This window comes from Sphaeramia orbicularis, chromosome 1 (genome assembly GCF_902148855.1).
Source record: "Sphaeramia orbicularis chromosome 1, fSphaOr1.1, whole genome shotgun sequence".
NCBI lineage: Eukaryota > Metazoa > Chordata > Actinopteri > Kurtiformes > Apogonidae > Sphaeramia > Sphaeramia orbicularis.
The window spans coordinates 52,785,068-52,806,833 of record NC_043957.1 but is presented as its reverse complement, the minus strand read 5'-3'; the positions used below and the strand labels follow the sequence as shown (position 1 = coordinate 52,806,833).

Genomic DNA, 21,766 nt, shown 5'->3' with positions numbered 1-21,766 from the left:
ACCTGCTTTACTCTCTTTACAGCTGTATTAAAACTTTGTATAGGATACACTTTCAGTCTCATGTAACAATGAGTATATCTGCCCTCAACCTAGATCAAATGGTTTAACAGTTTAGCGTTAATCAGTTATAGGCAATGTATGAAGAAGAAAGGCAAGTTTCCTGTCGTTGCTGAAACAAATAAACGAAAAGGTTGTGGTTGCAGGAGCTGTTGTGTTGCTTATGCGAGTGTGAGTATTGACAGGGATCGGTCATATCAGCTTACATCCTTAGGAAAAACAATCCAGTTGGAAAAATTTTGCCATGAAAACAAATTTGAGTCTGATGAAGTTATACTAAACATGACTGAAGTCTTTTGACTGGTAAACAGATCTTACTTGGTGTAACACCATCTAAATCAAGACCAATACAAGACCAGATACACAGCAAGGGCAAATACAGAAAATAATTCTTTCAGATATTACAGAGATTATGGTAAAATGTAACCAAATAAATTAATCAGCAGTGAAATATCAATAATCTTTAAGGAGATTCAACTCATAAAGGAGGTATATGTGTATTTTTCTTTGAAATTTTCAGTGTGTGAGTTGGTAAAATGTGTTGCACCTACGAAGAATTGTTGGATTTTTTTTACTCCAAATCACAACTTGGATGTTAACAAATAAATCTGAGGAAATTTGGTGATGTGCCTGCAGTTGTGGTCTTAAACGGCCTTGACAGAATTCCAAGTCCTCTTTCTCCAAGACTGAGTAAAAATGCCACCAAGACCAAAATGAGATCAAGACCAAGCTTGATACTACAACACTATCACTTCCAGTTTAGCTAACATATTTGCTAACATATCTGCTGTCCATCTTTGCGCTCAGGATGTTTCTAAGGCTCTTATTTAGGCCAACATGTGTCTCAGTCTGCCCACTCATGACAAACATGCACTCACATACTTAAACTCTAACACTTGCACACAAGTTACCTGAGAAGAAATGAGCCTTGAAGCCTTTCTTGGAAACAGTATTGTCAGACTTGAACTCAATCCTCATGTTGTTGTACTGAGAGGTGATGACTTCCGGGACCTCAGTGCCACAGTATTTCCCATGAAGCTTAGAGTCAGAGGAGAGTCCACTGCGCACCTCCACGTAGTCGTATTTACACACCTAAAGCCACAAAGGCACCGCTGAAAACCACACGTCTACCGTGTTGAGCATCTCCTGTAATTAACATGCACAGACACACTCACCTCATTTCCCTCCAGCTCAAAGGCCTCAAACTGCATAGAGATGCGGTACTGAGTGGGAGCAACCACCTGCCACACACAGTTCTTGTTGGGTGGGTACTCTTTAGGCCAACCAGGTGTGCTGATGGTGCCATTTAACTTTGACAAAAGTCCACCACAGGCCGCTGGAGGCACAAAGACACAAACAATTTGAGATGAGACACAAATACAACAACAAAATTCAACTTGCATCCTGATTAAGCTTGTTACATGCCATTATTTTACTTTAATTTCTTCTTAATTTATGTTTTCAGTCATAAAGTGAGCCCATTGTGCTGAGATAAATGCTACATAAATCAATTTCAAATACATTTTTTTCCACATTTTTTTGTGTTTGTGGCTGCACAAAATGAGGGGCCTGCTGCACCACTCATACATAAAATTGTCTCTAAAGTCAGGGAAAATTCAACACCAAATGATATGTTGAAATGAGTTAGTTTCACACTAAAACTGTGCTGGTGTGCAGTTATACCACTGAAACAAAAGATTCTGAATGACTCCAAACCAACAAAAATACTGGCCCAGAAAATTACGTCTTTACTTCACATCTCCAAGGCACTAGTGTTTATCACTACACTGTCATGCCCATGTGTGTTTGAACACTGTGCTTCAATGGCAAAGAAGTTAACGCCTGACAATGTTGGACAACAAGTCATAGAAATGGAGTATGCATCCATTCTAAGCAGATCTTTCTTTAGTCATTCTTCAGGTCAGGTGCTGAACCCAAAGCTCTACACATCCTGGACTATCATAACCTTTGGAGCTCCAGTGATTTGGAATGTAACCACCTACATCTGTGTTTCATCGTGTGTATTTGCACAGAATAAGTAATGTCAGTTTTTTACTCAGATCTATTGATATTATTCTCTGGGCCTGATTTCAACGCTCACCGCTTACCGATAACAGTTGTCATCCATGCTCATCATCTTTTGAGATGTCACTTTTCTGCAGGATTTAAGTTTGTTCGATTCAGTGAACGTCTACACCACATTGCTACATGAGTCCCCTGACCCAGAAATAGGCAGAAAAAATGAACGATGGGAACCAGAAATGGTGCCAATCACACTAATCACACAGATATTAACTCACACGGGAGCATTATTTCCAATGGGAACTCTGTGTTTGCTGGAACAGAGAGGGTAATTTGCGGTGGAATTTTTACTTTACAAATTGCCGACATGACAGATTCCGATGGGATTAAGGTCACACACAACCACTGGAATTATTAAATTTACCAGAGTTCACCAGGTAGTACTAGTACCATGTGAACAGTACAGAGGAGAAACTCAGGTGTAATGCAACACTGAGGCAGATTAATTGCACTTATGTGTTATTTTCAGCCATGTCCATCAGTAGACCATGAAAAAACACCCGGTATAATTTGCTCCGGTTCCCCTTGTTTTCCTAGCCATCCCATCTCTCAAAACGATGCTCCATATTATTTCACAGGCTTTACACCTACTCAAGGTTAGGTGTACGACTGAAGTTGTAGCTCACTTTGAACACATGGCTGTTGAAACCCAATACAGGCCTTTAAAGTCTGAAAGATTCCTTACTCCAAAAACAAGGATATCATGTTTAAAAAGTTGACTTTCCTGCAGTGAGGAGATGGTGCAGAGCTGCCAAGTTTCTGATGACGAGCAGAGTTATATTAGTAACATGATGCCCATTCACTTTCTGTATTGTGATGTGGGCATGACAAAATGCTCTATAAAATGAATCCAAATGTTGGTGTAATTTTATATCCAGGCTTAAACTTTAGACTCAATATCCACTCTCTGTTTCATCTTCCCACAAATTAATTCACAGCGAATGCCAAAGTAACTACTATTCTTCAAACAAATACAGTAAAACCACGCTGGATATTTCACTAGCGTGGCGTTTTCTCTCCACGCTTCAGAAGTGGTTTATTCAGTTGTTTCAGTATGTGGGTCATTACGGGTTGTTAATCTATTTCGTGAGATTAAAGAACGCTAACAGCATTTGTGGCACTGGAACAGAAACACATGTGGCTTTGTGTCAGAAAGATGTTTTTTTCCTGTTGATCGAGGTTGTTCGGATGTTTTCCTTTACAACGAGCTCGACTCATATCCTACAGAAACACACAGTGGCATACAAAGGAATGCACATACACAAATAAATTCACTATGATGCACACACACACAAACACACAATTACCTTCACAGCTCTTCTTGTCTGGAGCTAGTTCATAGCCGGGGTCACAGGCACACTTGAAACTGCCCAGAGTGTTTACACACCTCTGTTCACATCCACCATTGTCTGGCTTGGCACACTCATCCTCCTCTGAAAAACACACACATCAGAGCACATTTTCATCACACAAAGGATTTTTTTTTTTTTTGGCACAAAGAAACACAAGCATTTTTAACGTAATCATACACATACCCTTGAAAAAGTTAGCAGCAAAGCCTGCTTTGTTGACCGTTCCATCTGAGACAAACTTCATCCAGAGCGTATGTGAAGTGGAGCGAACATCTTCAGGTTTATCATAGCCACAGAATCGACCAATCAGAGGGCTTGTCTCCAGAGGGCCATCTCGAACCTCCAGGTAGTCATACGCACAGCTGTCGTGCCTCTCAATCTAGACAAATATACAGTACATGAGTGTGAGCACAGAAAGGCTGTGAGAAATGTCTGCATCTTGTTGTTTTTCTAGAATTACCATATGAGCTGCTGATACGTCAGGGTGAGATTTTTCCCGTAACAGACAAGCCCCTGTTTAGCTATTTTGGATTAAGATGGACACACACCTGGACTGGACATTCTTTCAGTAGACAACCAAATCTCAACCCAACTACTGCAAGGTCTTGTACCAAAACAAACATGCACTGGGAGGCAGTGTATTGCAAATAAACGGTGCAGTGCAATTTGTGCTGAAAATAAAATCTGGCAGATCCTGGATAGATCCTGTTCCCTCTGTTTAGTCTACACAAGGTGATGCCGTCAATCTTTATAGTGAAATCTGACATAGCTTAACCCATAAAGACCCAGTGCTACTTTTATGTCACTTCCCAAATGAATTGTTTTCTAGTGATTTATCATCCTTTATTACAATATTATCCTCTGTATTTTAAGTTTTTTTCACTAAAAATCTGGTATTTTCCTATCTTTAACTCGCTGATCCTGTAGATGTCCATAAAAACACAGATTAAAGTTGATGGTTATTATATCAAAAACAGAGAAAACTGAAGAAAAAGGTGACTTTTTCAGCAAAAACGTCAATAACTAAGCATCTCCAGCCGCTATCATTGATTCAACTCCATGGGTTTTACTGGTGAATCAATGTTGTCGAAGATGACGGTGTTTCCACGTTCACTACGGAGCCTCTGAACATCCAAATGGGTCATATTTGATGACCATGAAAAGATGATAAACTCTTTTTTAACCTGATTATGTCACTGTATTGATAAGATTAGTGGTTCAGAAGGTAATAAACCATTTAGATCAGTAAATGCTTTTGGTCACCAGTGGCTGTTTGGGTCTTTATGGGTTAAGTTTCACACAGTTATAGTTTTTACTTCCACACAGAACATTACACAGGAGGAAAGTGATACCTTTGTTTTTCAGAACTTTTTTTTTTCTCTGAGCTTTCACACTATGCATGTTGCACAGATTGACAGTGCAGGACCTGCTGATTATGTTTCAAGTGACAGTGTACGAAGGACACAAAACTCTAGAAGAAAGTGAACAGAAGGACAATGTGTGGAGCACCAATGCCAAAATCCAGACTACTAGGATAGTACTTAGCTTGTGTAACACTAGGATCATACTAATCAAATACAGTCACGGAAAAAATTATTAGACCACCCCCTGTTTTCTTCAATTTCTTGTTCATTTTAATGCCTGGTACAACTAAAGGTACTTTTGTTTGGACAAATATAATGATAACAACAAAAATAGCTCATAACAGTTTAATTTCAGAGCTGATATCTATCTATTTTCCATAGTTTTCTTGATAATAACCAAAATCACTTAAATTCTTACATCAATAGCTATGGCATTGTACTGCCAAAACAGTGCTTTTAGGCATTCCATGTTTTCTTTTCTGTTTGTTTTAGTCACATGATACATACAGGAGTTAGTACTTGATTGCATAACCATTGTTTTTGATGTCTTTTGATGGTCTAATAATTTTTTCCGCAACTGTATGGGAGGCAGTTGGTGTAGCTTTCTAGACACATCCATTCTGAGCAAACCAAAACATCAGAAAACACTGAAACAGACATACTGAAGAACACATAAGCTTTATATGACAGCTCCACATTATGTTGAATCCAAATCTTACGACGAATGAGCTGGTACAGATCTATTTTTGATTTTTACTCAGTAATTGTTGCAAATGTCACAAATCAGTAATATAATAATAATAATAATAGTACATAATAGTTTTGATGCATAATATTGACTGGTGTGAATTCAGCATTTTCCTCCTGCTTGCTCATGGTGTACTGGCATGAACCCCACAAACCTTTTGGCCTGACAGAACAAATCTGCAACATCAAAATACTAAAATTATTTTTAAAATCTTTGAGAGTGACAACTGGAGTGAAACTTAAGACTTAAAGCTAGAGTCTTTACAATTCATGTACATGATTTTATTTGGAAGTATAAACACACCAACTGAGCTGGACAGGCAAGGACAGGAAACGGTCAATAAATTTAAAAGTAGGAAATATTTTTAACATTTGCTCTAATTTTGTTCTCTTGAAATAGTGTGGAAATGTACCATCAGATGAAGGTGGCACAAAAAAAGCTATTACAATCAAGTGAAAAAGCTCATAATTGGTTTAACAAGAAAATGTTATATTTGCTGGGTTCACCTTTCCTTGTGGCTCCTGAACCATAAAAAATGTGTTGATGCTGTTTGGTCCAAGAGTTGAATTGAAGACATACTTGGCAAAGAACTGACCGAGAGTGAAGGGGACAGAAACATGTGTAAGACTGATGTGGTTTCAAAAGAGACTGATGTTAACACTAGTGAAAAGGTGAACTCTGACCTTTCATGTGTGAGTACAGATTGAGTCATTTAGCACTCACACTGACATTTTTATAGTGTAACAACTACAAAACCAATCCTCAACGGCCTGTTCTATGTCTCTGTCCACTCACTTACTCTCTCTCACACACACATACACACTACCTTTATTAACTTTCTAGTGGCTATACAAGCGTGAAATCTGACCCAGACATTCCTAAGCACATACACACAACAGTAAGACACACAGAGTGAGTTACCTCAAAGGCCTGGAAGCTGAGCCCGACGTTGTATCCCTCTGACACAGTGATTCTCCACACACACTCTTTGGACGGCCTGTAGTCATCAGGATAATTAGGAGACTGAATCTGTCCCGAGTCCTTGGTAATCTCCCCGCCACAGATCGCTGCTCAGCAGAGAGAGAAAAAAATAATGATAAAGACACACAACAGCCCTCAGCACATTCTAAATACACGCACATGTTAGTATGAATCATGCAGTGGTTGTTATTTGTTATATACATGTATATTCTTAATCCTTTTTTCTTTATTTCGGAAAAGTTACCTTCATATACTGCAGCAAAGCCTTTTCCCACCCAGTTACTGCTGCTGCGGAACTCAATCCACATTCGGCTGTCGGTGGAGATCAAAACGTCAGGAACCTTATCGCCACAAAACCTGCCTGTGAAATGCACAAAGGCACATACTTACAAGGACCAAAAAGTAAGGCTTTGTGATGAAAACCTATCGGGTAAACACGAGATGCAATTGAAGCCAATGCAAAAGAGTCTAATACGACTGACAGCTGCAGGATACTGGCTCTAACTCACATTCAGACAACTTCTCATGAGTAATGCTACATCCACACTTTTACCAGGATTCATCTGGTCTCATTTGGTTTATTTGGATCCTTTGGTGAATAAACCAATGATCCCTTTGTCAAATATTGCTCCTTAGTATTTTTTTTATAACTTTTATTTGAGCTTTGATTGACAGGTGTGACTGATAGCTTACTCACCTACTGATTTGGACTTTCTGAGCTTCTATTTATTAATAAATTGACAGGCATTTGGTTGCATGGATTTTGTTATGCAAATGTTTGATGAAGTTCACCATTACTTTATTATCCAGTCTATTAGCATAACTACAAATGATGGCTTTAATTTTGCATTGCATTATATGGTGTTCCAGCCAGCCAGGTAATTATAGCAACTATATTGTTAATTTGTACATTGCACAAATTTGCATCACTGTTATCGGACAACTGTACACAATCACATTTGGCAGGTAGTTGAAATTACAATTCCAAGTGAACAGAATTGTCTGTTTTTTTAAAATATTGCTATATTGATCAGTCCAAAATGCACTGCCTCTACAGAGTGTGTTGCTGTGAAAGATGCGAACGGAGGCACTGGGTGAATAACAGTCTGGATGCAGAGCAGATGTAGTCCACATCACATGTACAATGGGAGCCATACTGCAGAAGTAAAATGGAACACCATTTTTTGGCTTAAGTACCAAAGAAAAGCTCTCTGTTAATAAAGATGAACACCAATATGAGGTCCAAAACATAGCTCTGATAATATACTCAGTGCCAATGAAAACACAACACTTGAAGATTCTTATATTTTTTTTAAATCGATGAGGATTTTTATTCCATAAGCTCTTTGGAATTAATCATAGGCCATTTCTATACAGTAAAAATAAAAAAATCACATCCAAATTTGTTGACAAAAAATGAGGATAAAGAAAGAAACTCAAGGACCCCCAAAACCAAAAGTCACAAAGCGGTCCCGGAGGTGCTGCAGCTCAATGTAGTGATTCTGCTGTGGCGTGGTCACACGTGCTCTGGTCTGGATGAGGTCTGTCTGCAGTTGAGCCAGCTTCTTCATGCCTCTGTTGCATCCTGACTATGGTGGACACATTGCATCCAAAATGGTGCGCCACCTGCCGAGCAGAGAGTCCGGCCTCCAGGAGCCCCATAGCATGGCATCTTTGGTCACGTGTCAGTCTAGGCATCGCTGAGTTATTGCAAATGATTTTCCTGCTTTTCAGCTTGCCTTTATATACAGAACATGACCACTCCTTAACTGACCACAGTTCCTTAAGTTGAGCAGTTCATTGCTGAGCAATGAGAAAAACAAGTCTTATGTGTCATATCAGTCCCTGGACTCTTGTATGTTTTGTCTGTCTTGTGTGTCGTTTCCTGTTTTATTTTGTTAAGTTCTCCTCTTGTGTCATGTCTGGTGTCTTTGCTTCCCTTCCCTGATTGTTTCACCTGTGTTGATTACCTGTCCCCGCCCTGATTTGTTCCACCTGTGTCTCATTGTCTTCCCTCCCTTCTGTGTATATAAGCCCTGTGTTTTCCCCTGTCCTGTGCCAGTTCGTATTCCTCCCTCGTGGTGTGTTTACCTACCAGCGTTTCTTCTGATCCTGTTTGTCTGCCTGCCTGCCTGCCTGTTTGTTCCTGACCTGGATTGTTCCTCAACTTCTGAGATTGCCTGACTCCCTATCTGTACCTCTGCCTGATCTGCCACTCTGGTGTTCAACCTTTTTGCCCGGATTCATGGTTAGTGTTTTTGCCTTTCCCCTTATGTACCGTTGCCTGTTTGCTAGACTCCCCGTGTGTGACCTGGTCTGTCCCCTGACGCTTCTCTGCTTTCTCCTAGTCGGGTTCCCCTCGTGTGCTCCCGACCCGGGCAGTGAGCGTCCTCTTTTGGATTCGGACACTGTGACGAATCCACACAAACAGTCCTGCGAGGATTCACTCAAGAACCCTTTTTGTGAACTGTTTTTCCTGTCTGTGTTTAATAAACACCCTTTAACTGTATTTTTGTCTGTGGGTTGTGCATTTGGGTCCAGACCTTGTGCTACCGGTTCTAACATTATGAATGCAGACAAGTTCATTCAAGCGTGACAATAGCTCAACCCGTCTCAGGTTGTTAAGAAATTGTCTGAGATTATCTTATACAGGTGAAACTTAAACATATCGATGCAGCTCAGGAACAATAAAACACATTCAAGTGTTGTGTTTTCATTGGCACTGAGTATAGATCCCTGATTCATTTCCACACTTCCCTTATTCATATCCTCATTTACAAACATGATAATTTCACATGAATAAGCCCAGATGTTGAAAACCAAGATGTCAAACTCGCAACAGTAGTCACAACTCAGAACAGTAGTCCAGAAACTAGTGACTATGTTTACATTCAATCTGCCATCAGCCATGACTGCATATGTTCATCCACATCACTGTCCTGAATGCTGATACTGACAGATTTACAGCTGGGAGACATGTTTACCTGTTGATCTTGTCTCCCATTGCCGACAAGAGATGAATACCGGCAAGTCAAATCGTCAGTGTGTTTCGGCATTTAATAGTGCTAAGTCTGCTGTAAACATAAGTGACCTCATTTACAGTCAGGAAGCAGCTACTAAAATATCACATTAAATGAACACATGTGCTTTAGCCCACTAAGCCACTGGTGACCAAAATCATCTGCTGATCTAAAATGTTTAATACCTGTTGATCCACTAATCCTATCAATGCATGTAAATAATTGGTATAAAATGCAGTTTGTCATCTTTTCATGGCCATCAGATATGACTCATTTGGACGTTCAGAGGCTCCGTAGTGAACGTGGAAACACTGTCATCTTCTACAACATTGATTCACCAGTAAAACCCATGGAGTTGGATCAATGACAGTGTTTGTAGATGCTTGTTTTTATGTTCAGTTATTGATATCTTTGCTGAAAAAGTCACTTTTTTTCAGTTTTCTCTGTTTCTGATGGAATTACCTTTGAATTTACTCTGAGCTTTTATGAACATCTACATGATCAGTGAATTAAAGATAGTAAAATACATGATTTACACTGGATACTGGATTTACACTAAATAGTGATAAGTCACTTAAAAAAGCTTAAACTACAGAAAAATTCTTTTGGGAACAGTGACAAAAGTAGCACTGGGTCTTTACAGGTTAAACATCACGTGTCTGTACAAACAGCTGGGATACTACTGTTTATCATGTTCACAGGGATATGAGTATTCTGATTTTTCTCTGCCCCATGTAAACATCAAATCCTTAATATGATCCAAACCTGGATAAGCCTCATGACTGTATCCACTTATTTTATAGTTTATGGAAAAACACCTCCCTCATATTTAAAGTAAACAAAGGTCAATTATCTGATATGAACAGAAATCCAACCAAGGGAAAAGTAAAAGTGACATGAATGATGCAAACATTTTTTAATTAAAGGGCGTCCAGCTCCTACATGTCTACATCTTCCTCTGATTCTTGATCTTACCGAGTAATGGAGCTTTCCTCCAGTATCCATCCCGAACCTCGATGTAGTCATACCAACAGAGGCTACTTTTATATAGATCCATGGTGGTGAAGTTAAGAACAATCTGGAGGAGCAAACAAAGAAAAAACATAAAGCAACAACAAATGTGGGCAACAACAATACAAACAATACACATAAAGGTTCATGATTAGTTTGTATTTCAGAGACCGGATGAGGAGCGAAAGACTATAGGAAGAAGGTATAAGGACATAATCGATATACAGTCATTCTGTCAGCAGTCTCTTACCGTCATAGCGTGAACATTCACTGCACTGCAGGCGGCTACAGTGTGTGTGTGTGTGTGTGTGTGCACCTTTTCTCCGGGTGTAACAGATATTCTCCAGACACAGTGTGTATATGAGGGGTATCCGTTGGGGTAACCAGGAGACGAGAAATTGCCCGTTGACTCTTGGAGTGTCTCTCCACATGCTGGAAGCACACACCCACATACACAAAGAGACACACAAAGACACACACAGATGGAGTTACATTTTTGTGGTAAATCATGTGTGTGCATAATCCTTTCAGCTGTGTACTAACGACTGGTACATCACTACAGAACACATGGCTCCCATATCTATTCTTATTTTCCATCTGAACAAAAGCCCAAATTTATCATAATTTACAGCCAATTTAGACAAAACAACAGCCTCATGCACATCTTTTTTTTTGCCAAAGCTTATGTCTATAATATCTGATGTGTGCATATGGGAACTGTTAGAGAGGCATTTCTGCTCATGAAAACTGTAAAGGAATTAAAATGATTCCCAAAACAAACTCCTGTCTCATACTGTCTGGCTTATTTTAGCTTAGCATGTAGGAGGTTATAGTGCGTATGTTTCTATTCCTGTGTGTATCAGAGTGCATGTGAGGTCCAATCATTAAATCACATCACATTTTACCAGATTTTTCCCTTTAATTAAGTAATTTACTGTAAGTAAGCAGGAGAGGTTTAATTAGTCATAAAACACACAAAAAATACTTGTGTCTTTTATTTTTCATTCTGAGTTTAACAGTCGTCCTTCTCAAAAGGAGATTAGCCAAATGTGCCCCTCCTAGTCTTGCCCACAATGCCCTGGGGACGTGTTCATCTGTCAGAGAATATGGTATCATTCAAATGTGACCTTATAAGGTTGACGTTGTTTCTATTTCCAGCTGGGACACACTGACACACTTCACTGACACCTTCTCAGAATAAAATTTGTTTTAACTGTTACATGGTCCTAAACAATCCAAACAAACTAAATGTGTCAAAACCCAAATAGGACTGTTAAAAAATATTGAAGTAGTCCATAGTAGTGACACCACCAATAAAAAATCTGTTTGTCTCATAGTCAGTACATGATACGACCTACAGTGAACTCAGAGAGTGTGTTTGTGTGTGTGTGTGTCTGTCTGTGTGGGCTAGACGGATGGCAGCGTTTAAGATTGTAAACCTCCGTGACATTATCGAACAGCATTGTTAGAGAGCAGATCCAGATCACGTCAGAACAGATCACCAGGGACCCAAGACACGTCAGAACCACGTGGATGGGCGCAAGAACCCATGAGACGTGTGTGAGGAGTGAGTATATGCGTTAAAACAGACAAACCCAAAGAAAGAGAGGGACGTATCACATGGAAAAACAAATTACTCAACTTCACTTCTGCGCTTTGGAGAGCATAGGGCCGGGTCAATATGACACTAGTGGTGTTTGAACATAAACAGAGGTCATCTTTTGTTTTAAAGCTACAAGAGATGCACAATCTTGCACACACACACATTGTGGTCTTTTAGTAAATATGTCAGTACCTGGACATCTATACAGCTTCCTTGCCTGTGCAATGTCTCCTTTACTGAGCCTTGTCCGCTGGCCTATAGCGGGCCGTACCCCGTTTTCATCTCTTGATGGAAGTATGGTGTCAAGGAACATCCCCCTTCAGGGAGAAAAAACATAATAAGAACATGACACACGGCACGATAACACGAGACTACAAGACACATTTATAAACAACTGTATTTCTGAAAAGCACTGATCTCTATGAGTATACTTTTAGCTCCATGAATTCTGTCTTTTCTGTTTTAATTTAATGCATTTTATAATTGAATAGAATGAATACAAATTGATCCACAATGGGAAAGCCAATATATTTGCAACTAGAATGGAGCTATTGAATGTAGGAAAATATCTCATTCATCTGTGTCCATCTATACCATGTTAACTTTGGAAACTATGCTTTGCCTTTTCTCTTTGGAAAAGACACTTCATGTTGTAACAATATATTCAAAATATCACTGTGTTTCAGTTTTCATTCTTCTGTACTTAATCTTGTTATTTTGGGAAAACAAGTGTCTTCACCTGGACAATCATGGCACAATGATAACTAGATGTTGTACTCGTAACAGTCATCTTGACTGTGTAGTCAAAGGGGAGGGACCAATAAACACATGAAACTGTGGAAATGCAGTGTAGCTGTCCTTAGCTTCGTCACTACTAAATGACATGATGTGTTGCCAATATAGAGGCCAAGATTATTCCCACCTCCTCAGAAGTGGGAATAATCAAGTGGGGAGCGCACAAGTAAGTAAACACACATTCATTTTCAACACAACTTAATGTAAATCAAATGAATAAAAAAGCCAACAGATTTTTGCTGGGCATCAACTGTCATTAAACAAAGATGGATGTTGTGATTATCATTTTTAGATGCATGTTGGCCATGGTGGTATTTACATTGTGTGCACAGTGTACTACATGGAGGTGTAGTAACAGAAGCTTCTGAAATGAAACACAGTGTTTGTAATATCAAGAAGGCATGCAAAAAGATCACTCTAATTTAATGTAGACTTTGAGCCTAATAAAGTACTTTTTTTTAGCTGATTATATGTATCATTCGGTTACATCATTCTGTTTACGTGCCAGAAGTTACCGTGAGAAGGTGTTCCTGGCATAATGCATGATGCTATCAAAATCATATGGTTCCCCGAGAGAGTTGACTTCCCCTGGCTCCATCTTGAGGAAGTTATACTCCTGGCCTGGAAACCATGCAATTTACATACAAACACACACATATTCATATGTGCACACATGCACAGACAGTAATATTGGAGCATTCACTTCTATAGCCAAGAAAAATTCAAATCCACACAAACCCAAATATAAACTAGACATACTGTACACACCTCTCAGCATTTAACAGAAAGGGGACATGTTTTACTCCAGCCAAGTTTTAAACCTGGCTCTGATGTGTTTCTAAATAAAAAAAATCAGGTCAGGAATGATAGACTAGTGTGTCATTTGATTTAACACCTGTCAGACTGCTAATATGTGGCGGTGCAAGTGTGTGGAAGGAGAGTGACAGACAGTGTTGGGGTCTACGTGGCTTCACAGTCATTATGAGTCTCATTCACACTCATAGAAAGCAGGACATGGGTGTGAATTTAAAAACATACACACAAAGTCTATAAACATTGATTTCTGTTAGAAACACAGTTGTAAGGCTGGATTTCATCTAATGACTCACCAATGAGTCTCACCTGGTTGGATGTTATCCCGGATGATGGTCACATGATCGTCACGGTCAGGCCGTGTGTGCTCATGCCAGAAGCCAATGACGTGGCCCAATTCATGTACCACGATGCCAAACTTGTCACAGTTCTTCCCTATGGAGATAGCCTGGGGCCCGTTGCCACGACGACCCACATAGGAACAACACCTAATAAGGATTAGTAGGAAGTTGATAGCAGGGAGATAGGCGAATGACATTAACTACACATTTGGCAATAAAAAAATCATTAAAAGTGCTCTACGAACTAACACAAACATACGCAAACACACACAGTGTTTTCAGGATTTCCTGCTCTGTACTACATCCACCAGAGGAAAAGTATCAGGGTTTTTTTTACATAAAAGGCTCTGATAATGCAGCTGTTTTATAACCAAGGTGCTAAGCTGTGAGAATTCACATATCGCTACTCACAGAAAAACACACACACACACACACACACACACACACACATACACATTCATTCTCTTTTTTCTAGTTAGCTGAGACATCCGTGCCAGGCTAACAAATCTGATTAAAGTTATCCAGTGAGCTGATTGCAGAGTAAGGATCAGGAGTCAGTGAAGTAGATAGTCTTTTCCTGCAGGATATGTTTCCAGTTCTATTCGTACAAAAGTTGTTTTATTATTATTATAATACAATCATATTATTAGCATACAGCATAATATTTTTTAATTCTTTCATTTATGTTTTATTCTCTTTCAATAGAGGAGACATGCAAGAAGGATATATATATATACATATATATATATATACATATATATATATATATATATATATATATATATATATGTATAAAAAATATATATATATATATATATATGTATGTGTATACATATATATATATATATATATCTATATCTATATATATATATATCTATATATGTGTGTATGTGTATATATAATATATATATATATATATATATATATATATATATATATATATATATATATGAGATTAAAGTGACTAATCTCTAATGTAGCCAGCCACTCAAACAAGAGACAACAAGCATCACCAAATGACATGCAAATACCTGATTCAACTGACTGCTTTACAATGAAGACTGTACCTCATCAAATTCATTGAATTTGTCTAAAATTATGTGTTTGTTTATTTCTACAGGATCGAATTTCTGCAATAATAAAAGGTGTAGTTTGATGATGTCAAGTAGAATGGGATCAAGGAATTTGTTGTTTCACCACCACTGATGATGAAAATCTATACGATGTGATTCAGGCAGAAAAAAAGGCAGTAGTGTTCACATTATGTTTAATTATATTTGCATTATGTAAATTCTAGTAAATAGCCACTTGTAACATTAGCTAACTTAATAAAACTGTGTATCACAGCCATTTGAGATGGAAAACAACAGAATGCTCTACTTCCTCTACTCTGTTTTCTTTTTTTTTTTTTTAATTAAAGCCACATGTAATGTAACTGACTGCACTGTCTGTCCATGATACTTCATAGTTTAGTTTAGTTACTCCACATCAGTTTATTGAAATACACATAATTTGCATTTACCTTATTTCGAGTTTTCATACGTTCACTTCAAATTTGACCTTTTATGAAAACACAGCTAATGTGTGCCACTAGGTAACATTAGTTTAGAAGTGACTAGAGCTTAGTGCTGACTAACATCAAAAAACAACCAGCTCTCAGCACAAAACAGAGTCAAACACAAACTTAATGGAAGTCCTAAAGCATGTGTGAACCTTACATAATGAACCTTCAATAACTTGACTATATATAAATAACAATACCAACATCTTTACTTATAATAGTAATTACCATTACAGTGATTGTACTATGGTCAGAAGTGTACGTTACACTTTCCTACTATTCAACCATCTGCATTACAACCCCTTGGAAAGATATTATTTCAGCTACTCTAAAACATTACATCTTACAACCAGTCAGTGAAGTGCCACCACTGTACAAACACACTATGACCCTGCCGTGCTGCCACTCCACAGAACAATGCACTTCAGCAGCGTATGAACAAAAAAAACGTATGAACATACAAACACTTAGCCTGAGCAGTGTGATTGGTGGGATGGGGAAACAGGAGCAGGACAGGAAGGAAAGTGGAGCCATTGTTGAGTGACCGTATCGTCTCTCACTATGACAAGGTCACTACTGAACTCTAGGCTCACACACACTTTACACACATTTACATACATTTACACGCTAAGAGACCTCCAAACTCACCCGCAAGGTCTGTAGGTGAAGACTATGTAGCTTTCCTCATCTGTCTTCTCGATGAATGTCACGCATGTCTGTTTCTCCCAGTGACGCATGGCCTGCTTAAACATTGCCCTCTGACTACCTAAAACACACATTACATCCTACTTTTACAAAATCACACGTCAGTGTATATTGTACTGCCATGGGCTTTGGGCAGCAGTGCAAAGGAGTTGCTTACCAGTGAAATTTCCTCCTATGACGTAGGGAATGACTCCTCCGGGCCATATCCTCTCCGCTCTGGATGTGGCTGCTCGGGGAAAACGACTCTTCACAACATTCCCAGTCTTCCCAACTTTCCCACTTTGGCTCTTAGTGCTTGCAGCTCCCTTGCTCAAGTTCTTGGGGAGGTATTCTAACAGTCAAAAGCAATTCACATCTATCTTGAATCTATGTGTGTTGATTGTTACAAACATCATTTCTAGAATGTGCTGTAAAGAATAAGACCAATGAAAATCAGCAAAGCTCAAACAATAATAGAAACAGTTTTAACAACCAAGTCCCTGAGATTTAGCTCAGAGGAAGCAGAAAACAGACACTTGTTAGTCAGTCGGAGTCCCTGGCACCTTTAAAATGTTTAGGCTACCATCGAGTGCAGACTCTGCTAGATGTGTACATGTATCATTTGTTGAAAAAATATATAGCAAGAGCTGAAGGGATCAGTTGTTGAGTCACACAACTGAAATAGTGGTATTGGCTGAAGGACAACAAATCTGTCTTCATTTAAACACTGAAATTGTTTAAGGATGTTACAAGAGCTACAGTGTTAAACTTGTCCTGCATGATGTCACCAACTAACAAAAGTGTGAAATATATTGATATGTTTCATTATCTGGATACAAAATTACCTCTATGGAGAAATGATATTTTTTGCACAGCTCTATTTTACATTAGAAGTATCCTAAAACTGTAAGTAATTCAGACTATTTAAAGGTCCCATATTATGCAAATCTCACTTTGTGACAGTTTTCTTATAGTAGTGTGTGTTGCTGTAGCCTCATTATGAGGTTCGAATTTGAAAACTGTCTGTTTCCTCCTGCCTTGCTACACCACATTTTGTGAAAATGCCTGCTCAAACGGCCGAGTTTGAGTTGGGTCCGTTTATGACGACATAAGCGGATTTAACTCCTCCCCCTGACTGTGCCCCCACCCTGCATGAAAAGGTCAGCCCCACCCTGGCAAAGTACCTCTTGGACAACAAACATGGCGAAGGCGAGACACGCAAGTTGTGGTGTTGTTGGCTGCACACACCAACACCAAAGTTTATTTTTGCTCCCCACTTCCGAGCCTCTCCGTAAAAAGTGGCTGGATTATATCTGTGATGGTCATGTACCAAACAACATTCCCAAATGCTTGTATGTGTGTGCCCGGCATTTCACGGACGAGTGTTTTTCGAACATGGGCCCATACAGCTCCGGCTTAGCACAAAGACTCCGAATCAAGAAGGACGCAGTACCAACGCTTCGTGACCCAAGTACAAGTGTGGGAGATGTAAGTTCTTATCATTTTTTTGTATCTTTACTGCATAACCCTACATTACGGATAAGCTGGTGGTTGTTGATGTGTACGTCTAACGTTAGCATGGCAGCTAACATAGCTCGGTTACTGCTGCTAACGTTTGCGTCCCCGTTAACATGCAAGAGCTGATAATATCAAGAGACATTCAACAGAACTACTTTGAACACGGGCCTTTTGTGGTTGGCATCAGTATAGTTAGCATCAAGCTTGTTAGTAGCTGCCTGCATTAGTGGCGGCAGGCGTCTTTCTGTGTCAGGTCCACGAACCCGACACAACACCGCCGTTTTCCGTCGGGGCTCAATCACGCCTCAAGGCAAAGAAAGCCAGTGTTTGGAAAAACGTTCTGCCTGAGACATGTGTATTGGAGACGAGAGAGGGGCATTTCAGACAGGTGACTTGTGTATTCACAACAGCGAACGCTAGCGTAAGCCGCGTCCTCTCCCAGAGAGGGTAGGGGGAGTGGGCGTGGACAGATGCGTTCATTTGCATACCCGGAAGCAGGCCCAGAAACAGCATGTTCTGAGGAGGGCTGGTGAGAGTGACTTTTTCGACCGCTGAAACTCCAAACAAAGGATGATTTTGGGGCGAACAAACTTAAATACTATGTTTTTGGGCTTCTCAGACCTATATGACGTGACTGAAAAATAGCATAATATGGGACCTTTAACCTATTAACTACATAAGTTGTACACTCTGCATTGTTGACATTGTTTAGGATTTTTCACAACATAGAGAACATGAACAGATTTGCTCCCATGAAGGAAATCATTAAATTTTCTATTAAACTGCCTTCTATTAAACCATTCACTATTTGAGGCTTCACCTGATGTGAAATTGTAATTGGTTGCATTTTCACCTTTTTGGTAAAGGAGGAGTTGAAATTGTGAGTAAAGATCCAAACTATGCTTGAAAAATTGTTCAGACACCAGGATATGATAAAGTTCCAATTGTGCAAATTGTTGGGCGACATAATATATGTGAAGGCTGAATGTGGAAAACCCACACTGTAGTGCTGAAAAAGATTAAGGCCTTGGTCGTGGATAGTGTGTATTGCCACATGATTAATGTATAGTTCTTAACCCTTTTTCGGGCAAGTGACTATCTTTATTATTTCTGTAAACATTAAATATGGGGCCAAGCCCGTGCCTCAGTGACATCAAGAAGCATGTTGGTTTTAATCACACTATACAGTGATTCAGAGAGAGTTGATAGAAATTTTGAAGTTGTAAATAGTGAACATGAGTGATTTTTATCAGTTTCTGACCTTATAACATTTGTTTTATTGCATGTGCCAACAGACGAGGAGGTAGATGATCATGTCCAATAACCAGTGTTGTGCAAGTTATTTCCAAAATGCAATACAGTACAGATTACTTGTATTGTTATTTTAAAAGTAATTCCTTACGCGTTACATGAATCCTGTATTATTTTTGAGTTACATACAGATATAAATGGCGCATGCGCAGTAGAACCCAGCCCCTAGGGATCATGCTAACTAGCCTCTTGAAAGCAGGGTTAGGGTTAATAATGAGCATACAGTCTTCTGCCATCTTCACCCATTGGCTGAGCACCAACAGGAAATAGAACTTTCCTGAAACATTTTTAATTCCTTAAGGTCTCATGGTCCTGCTGTTTCTTTCTTTTCTTTTTTTTTTTTTTTTTTCATTTAAGCGCTTAAATTATAGGTGAAAAGTGTGTTGTAATGCAAGCACTACTGAACATGTAATGAGGTAAATATTACTGAAAATATATTAGTAATGCCTTACACTAGTACATTACAGCAAAAAGCAATCTGTTACTGTAAGGCATTACTTTTTGTAACGCAATACTCCCAACACTGCTAATAACACACTAAGGTTGAAATTTTGAATTTCAAAGTATTTCAATGAGTGCCCTATAAAGGGTTAAGAATATGTATTTAATATGAAAATGAGACTGGTGTTGTTTGAAACCCTTACCTAAGCCAAATCTTCGTATTCTTTCCAGTAGAAGGTATAACGACCCTCTCTTCTTTGCAATTTCATGTTCCTCCAGGCCACCTGATGCACACAAAAGAGCCAAGAATCAAAGCCAAAACAATGCACTATAAATGCTGATAACCTCAGGTGGCTGCTGTCTACTTCCTTCCTAATGATGCTGCATTTCTCTGCAGCTGATGGGTAATGAGAGTGTGAGAGGGGAAACATGAGAGCAAGGAAAACATGAGGATTATAGAGTGAGAGTGGGATGTGGAGTCCACTCACCAGATGTGTGTCCCTGCCGAGAGTGTGTGTGCATGTGTGTGTGCTGTGTCAGGTCTATCGTCCTGTCGATCTGGAACATACGCAGGTCCTCCTCATCTAAGGCGATGTCACCCCAAAATACAGCTGCAACAAAGAAAAACACATCCTAGTCAGTTTTCGGTTATCATTATTACCTCAATCATCATTTGGATGTTTCATATTCATCTTCATCAGGGTTTGTAAGATTTTTTTAAAATCTAGACTAGTAGTGCTCATCACCTACGCTGAACAAGAAGTGATAAAATAATCAGCATAATTTAGACACTTTTACATGTGCTGCCTCAGTAAATCAAGCACCATGGTTTAGGATTAAATGAACTACATTTCAACCTCTTTTGTCTCAGCTTTACCTGTCTCAAACAAATTAGTACTGATGGTTATACTCTTGACAATGTTTTTCAGATAATGTCAAAATATTTTCTTTCAAATACAAAAATTTGGGATTATTTTTAAAGTACATGACTGATTTTCACACTTTTATTTTTATATATTGTTTTCATGCATTATCAAACTGTGACCTTTGTATGGCTTCTGTTCTTCTATATATTATCTTATTATCTCTTAAATGTTACTGGATGACTGAATTACATGTAATATTTCTACTTTATTCAAAAAATATCTAAAAGTATCATTAGAGTGTTTAGAATTAAATGGGTCATATTTTGCTTTTTTAAATATAATTATGCATTTTAAAGCATTTCTCTGGGGTCTACATAAACTGTAAATGCTCTGCTTGGGTCTGAATTCTTCATTAATTCAACTACAAAGGTCCATCTTCAACCCTATTTCTGAGTAATGACACCAGAAAGGTTGTTTGAGCGCTGGCCCTTTAAATGCAAATGAGCCACTTCAAACCCCACCCCCTCCAGGTTGTTGACTGTGTTGTTCTGTCCTGTTTCGCCGTACCTGGAGAAATATTCGTCCTAAGTCTTGACCTTATATGTGCAAATGTTGTGATATAACTAGTTATAGACGCGACAAATTAAGAAGGAATTAACTCTTTAAGTGCCAGACAGTTAAGGGGCTAATAAGCCTTAAAAGTGCCACAGAATTTGGCCGTTTTTCAGTATTTCGCGTTGTTTTTATAATATTTGAAGAATCCTGCAGGAAACCGCTCGGTAACATCCGACCGATTGCTAATTAGATTCAAAACGCACCGGACGCAGCCGATTCATTATTGATCGTAATTTGCATAATTCATAATAATAATAATAATAATCTTTATTTATATAGCGCTTTTCATACATTAAAAACTGTAGCACAAAGAGCTTTACATATCAGTTTAAAAATCAGTACCGCCCCCCACCCACACCCACCCACTCACCCGCACACACACACACACACACACACACATACATGCAAACCCACAAGCTCACACATACTTAAGAAGACTGACTGAGCACAGGTAGACCAGAACAAAAATGTACAAGTAAAAGTAAAGCATCAATTTAGGAGGCGCTGTCTCAGGGAGCCATCCGCACCAGGATGCAGCCACCGACCCCGGCGACCAGGCACCAGCAACACAGCCCCGCATCCCAACTAGTGGGAGAGGGCCAA

The 21,766-nt window shown here is 39.1% G+C and overlaps 1 protein-coding gene across 4 annotated transcripts in view; it reads right to left on the bottom strand.

Moving 5' to 3' along the window:
• The window catches only part of tll1 (tolloid-like 1), a 75,707-nt gene that overhangs the window by 25,329 nt on the left and 28,612 nt on the right, over positions 1-21,766 (bottom strand). For 3 of the 4 annotated variants that reach the window (XM_030141399.1, XM_030141408.1, XM_030141418.1), the window contains exons 3-17: positions 20,171-20,293; positions 19,886-19,966; positions 16,591-16,764; positions 16,377-16,494; positions 14,136-14,314; positions 13,529-13,634; positions 12,411-12,535; positions 10,932-11,047; positions 10,580-10,682; positions 6,829-6,945; positions 6,525-6,670; positions 3,675-3,870; positions 3,447-3,572; positions 1,233-1,393; positions 969-1,149 (exon numbers count right to left, since the gene is read on the bottom strand). In XM_030141399.1, the coding sequence (XP_029997259.1) occupies positions 969-1,149; positions 1,233-1,393; positions 3,447-3,572; positions 3,675-3,870; positions 6,525-6,670; positions 6,829-6,945; positions 10,580-10,682; positions 10,932-11,047; positions 12,411-12,535; positions 13,529-13,634; positions 14,136-14,314; positions 16,377-16,494; positions 16,591-16,764; positions 19,886-19,966; positions 20,171-20,293 (2,052 nt within the window). Of the gene's footprint in view, positions 1-968; positions 1,150-1,232; positions 1,394-3,446; positions 3,573-3,674; positions 3,871-6,524; positions 6,671-6,828; positions 6,946-10,579; positions 10,683-10,931; positions 11,048-12,410; positions 12,536-13,528; positions 13,635-14,135; positions 14,315-16,376; positions 16,514-16,590; positions 16,765-19,885; positions 19,967-20,170; positions 20,294-21,766 lie in introns of those variants that run through there. The other variant, XM_030141424.1, reaches the window with a different exon arrangement.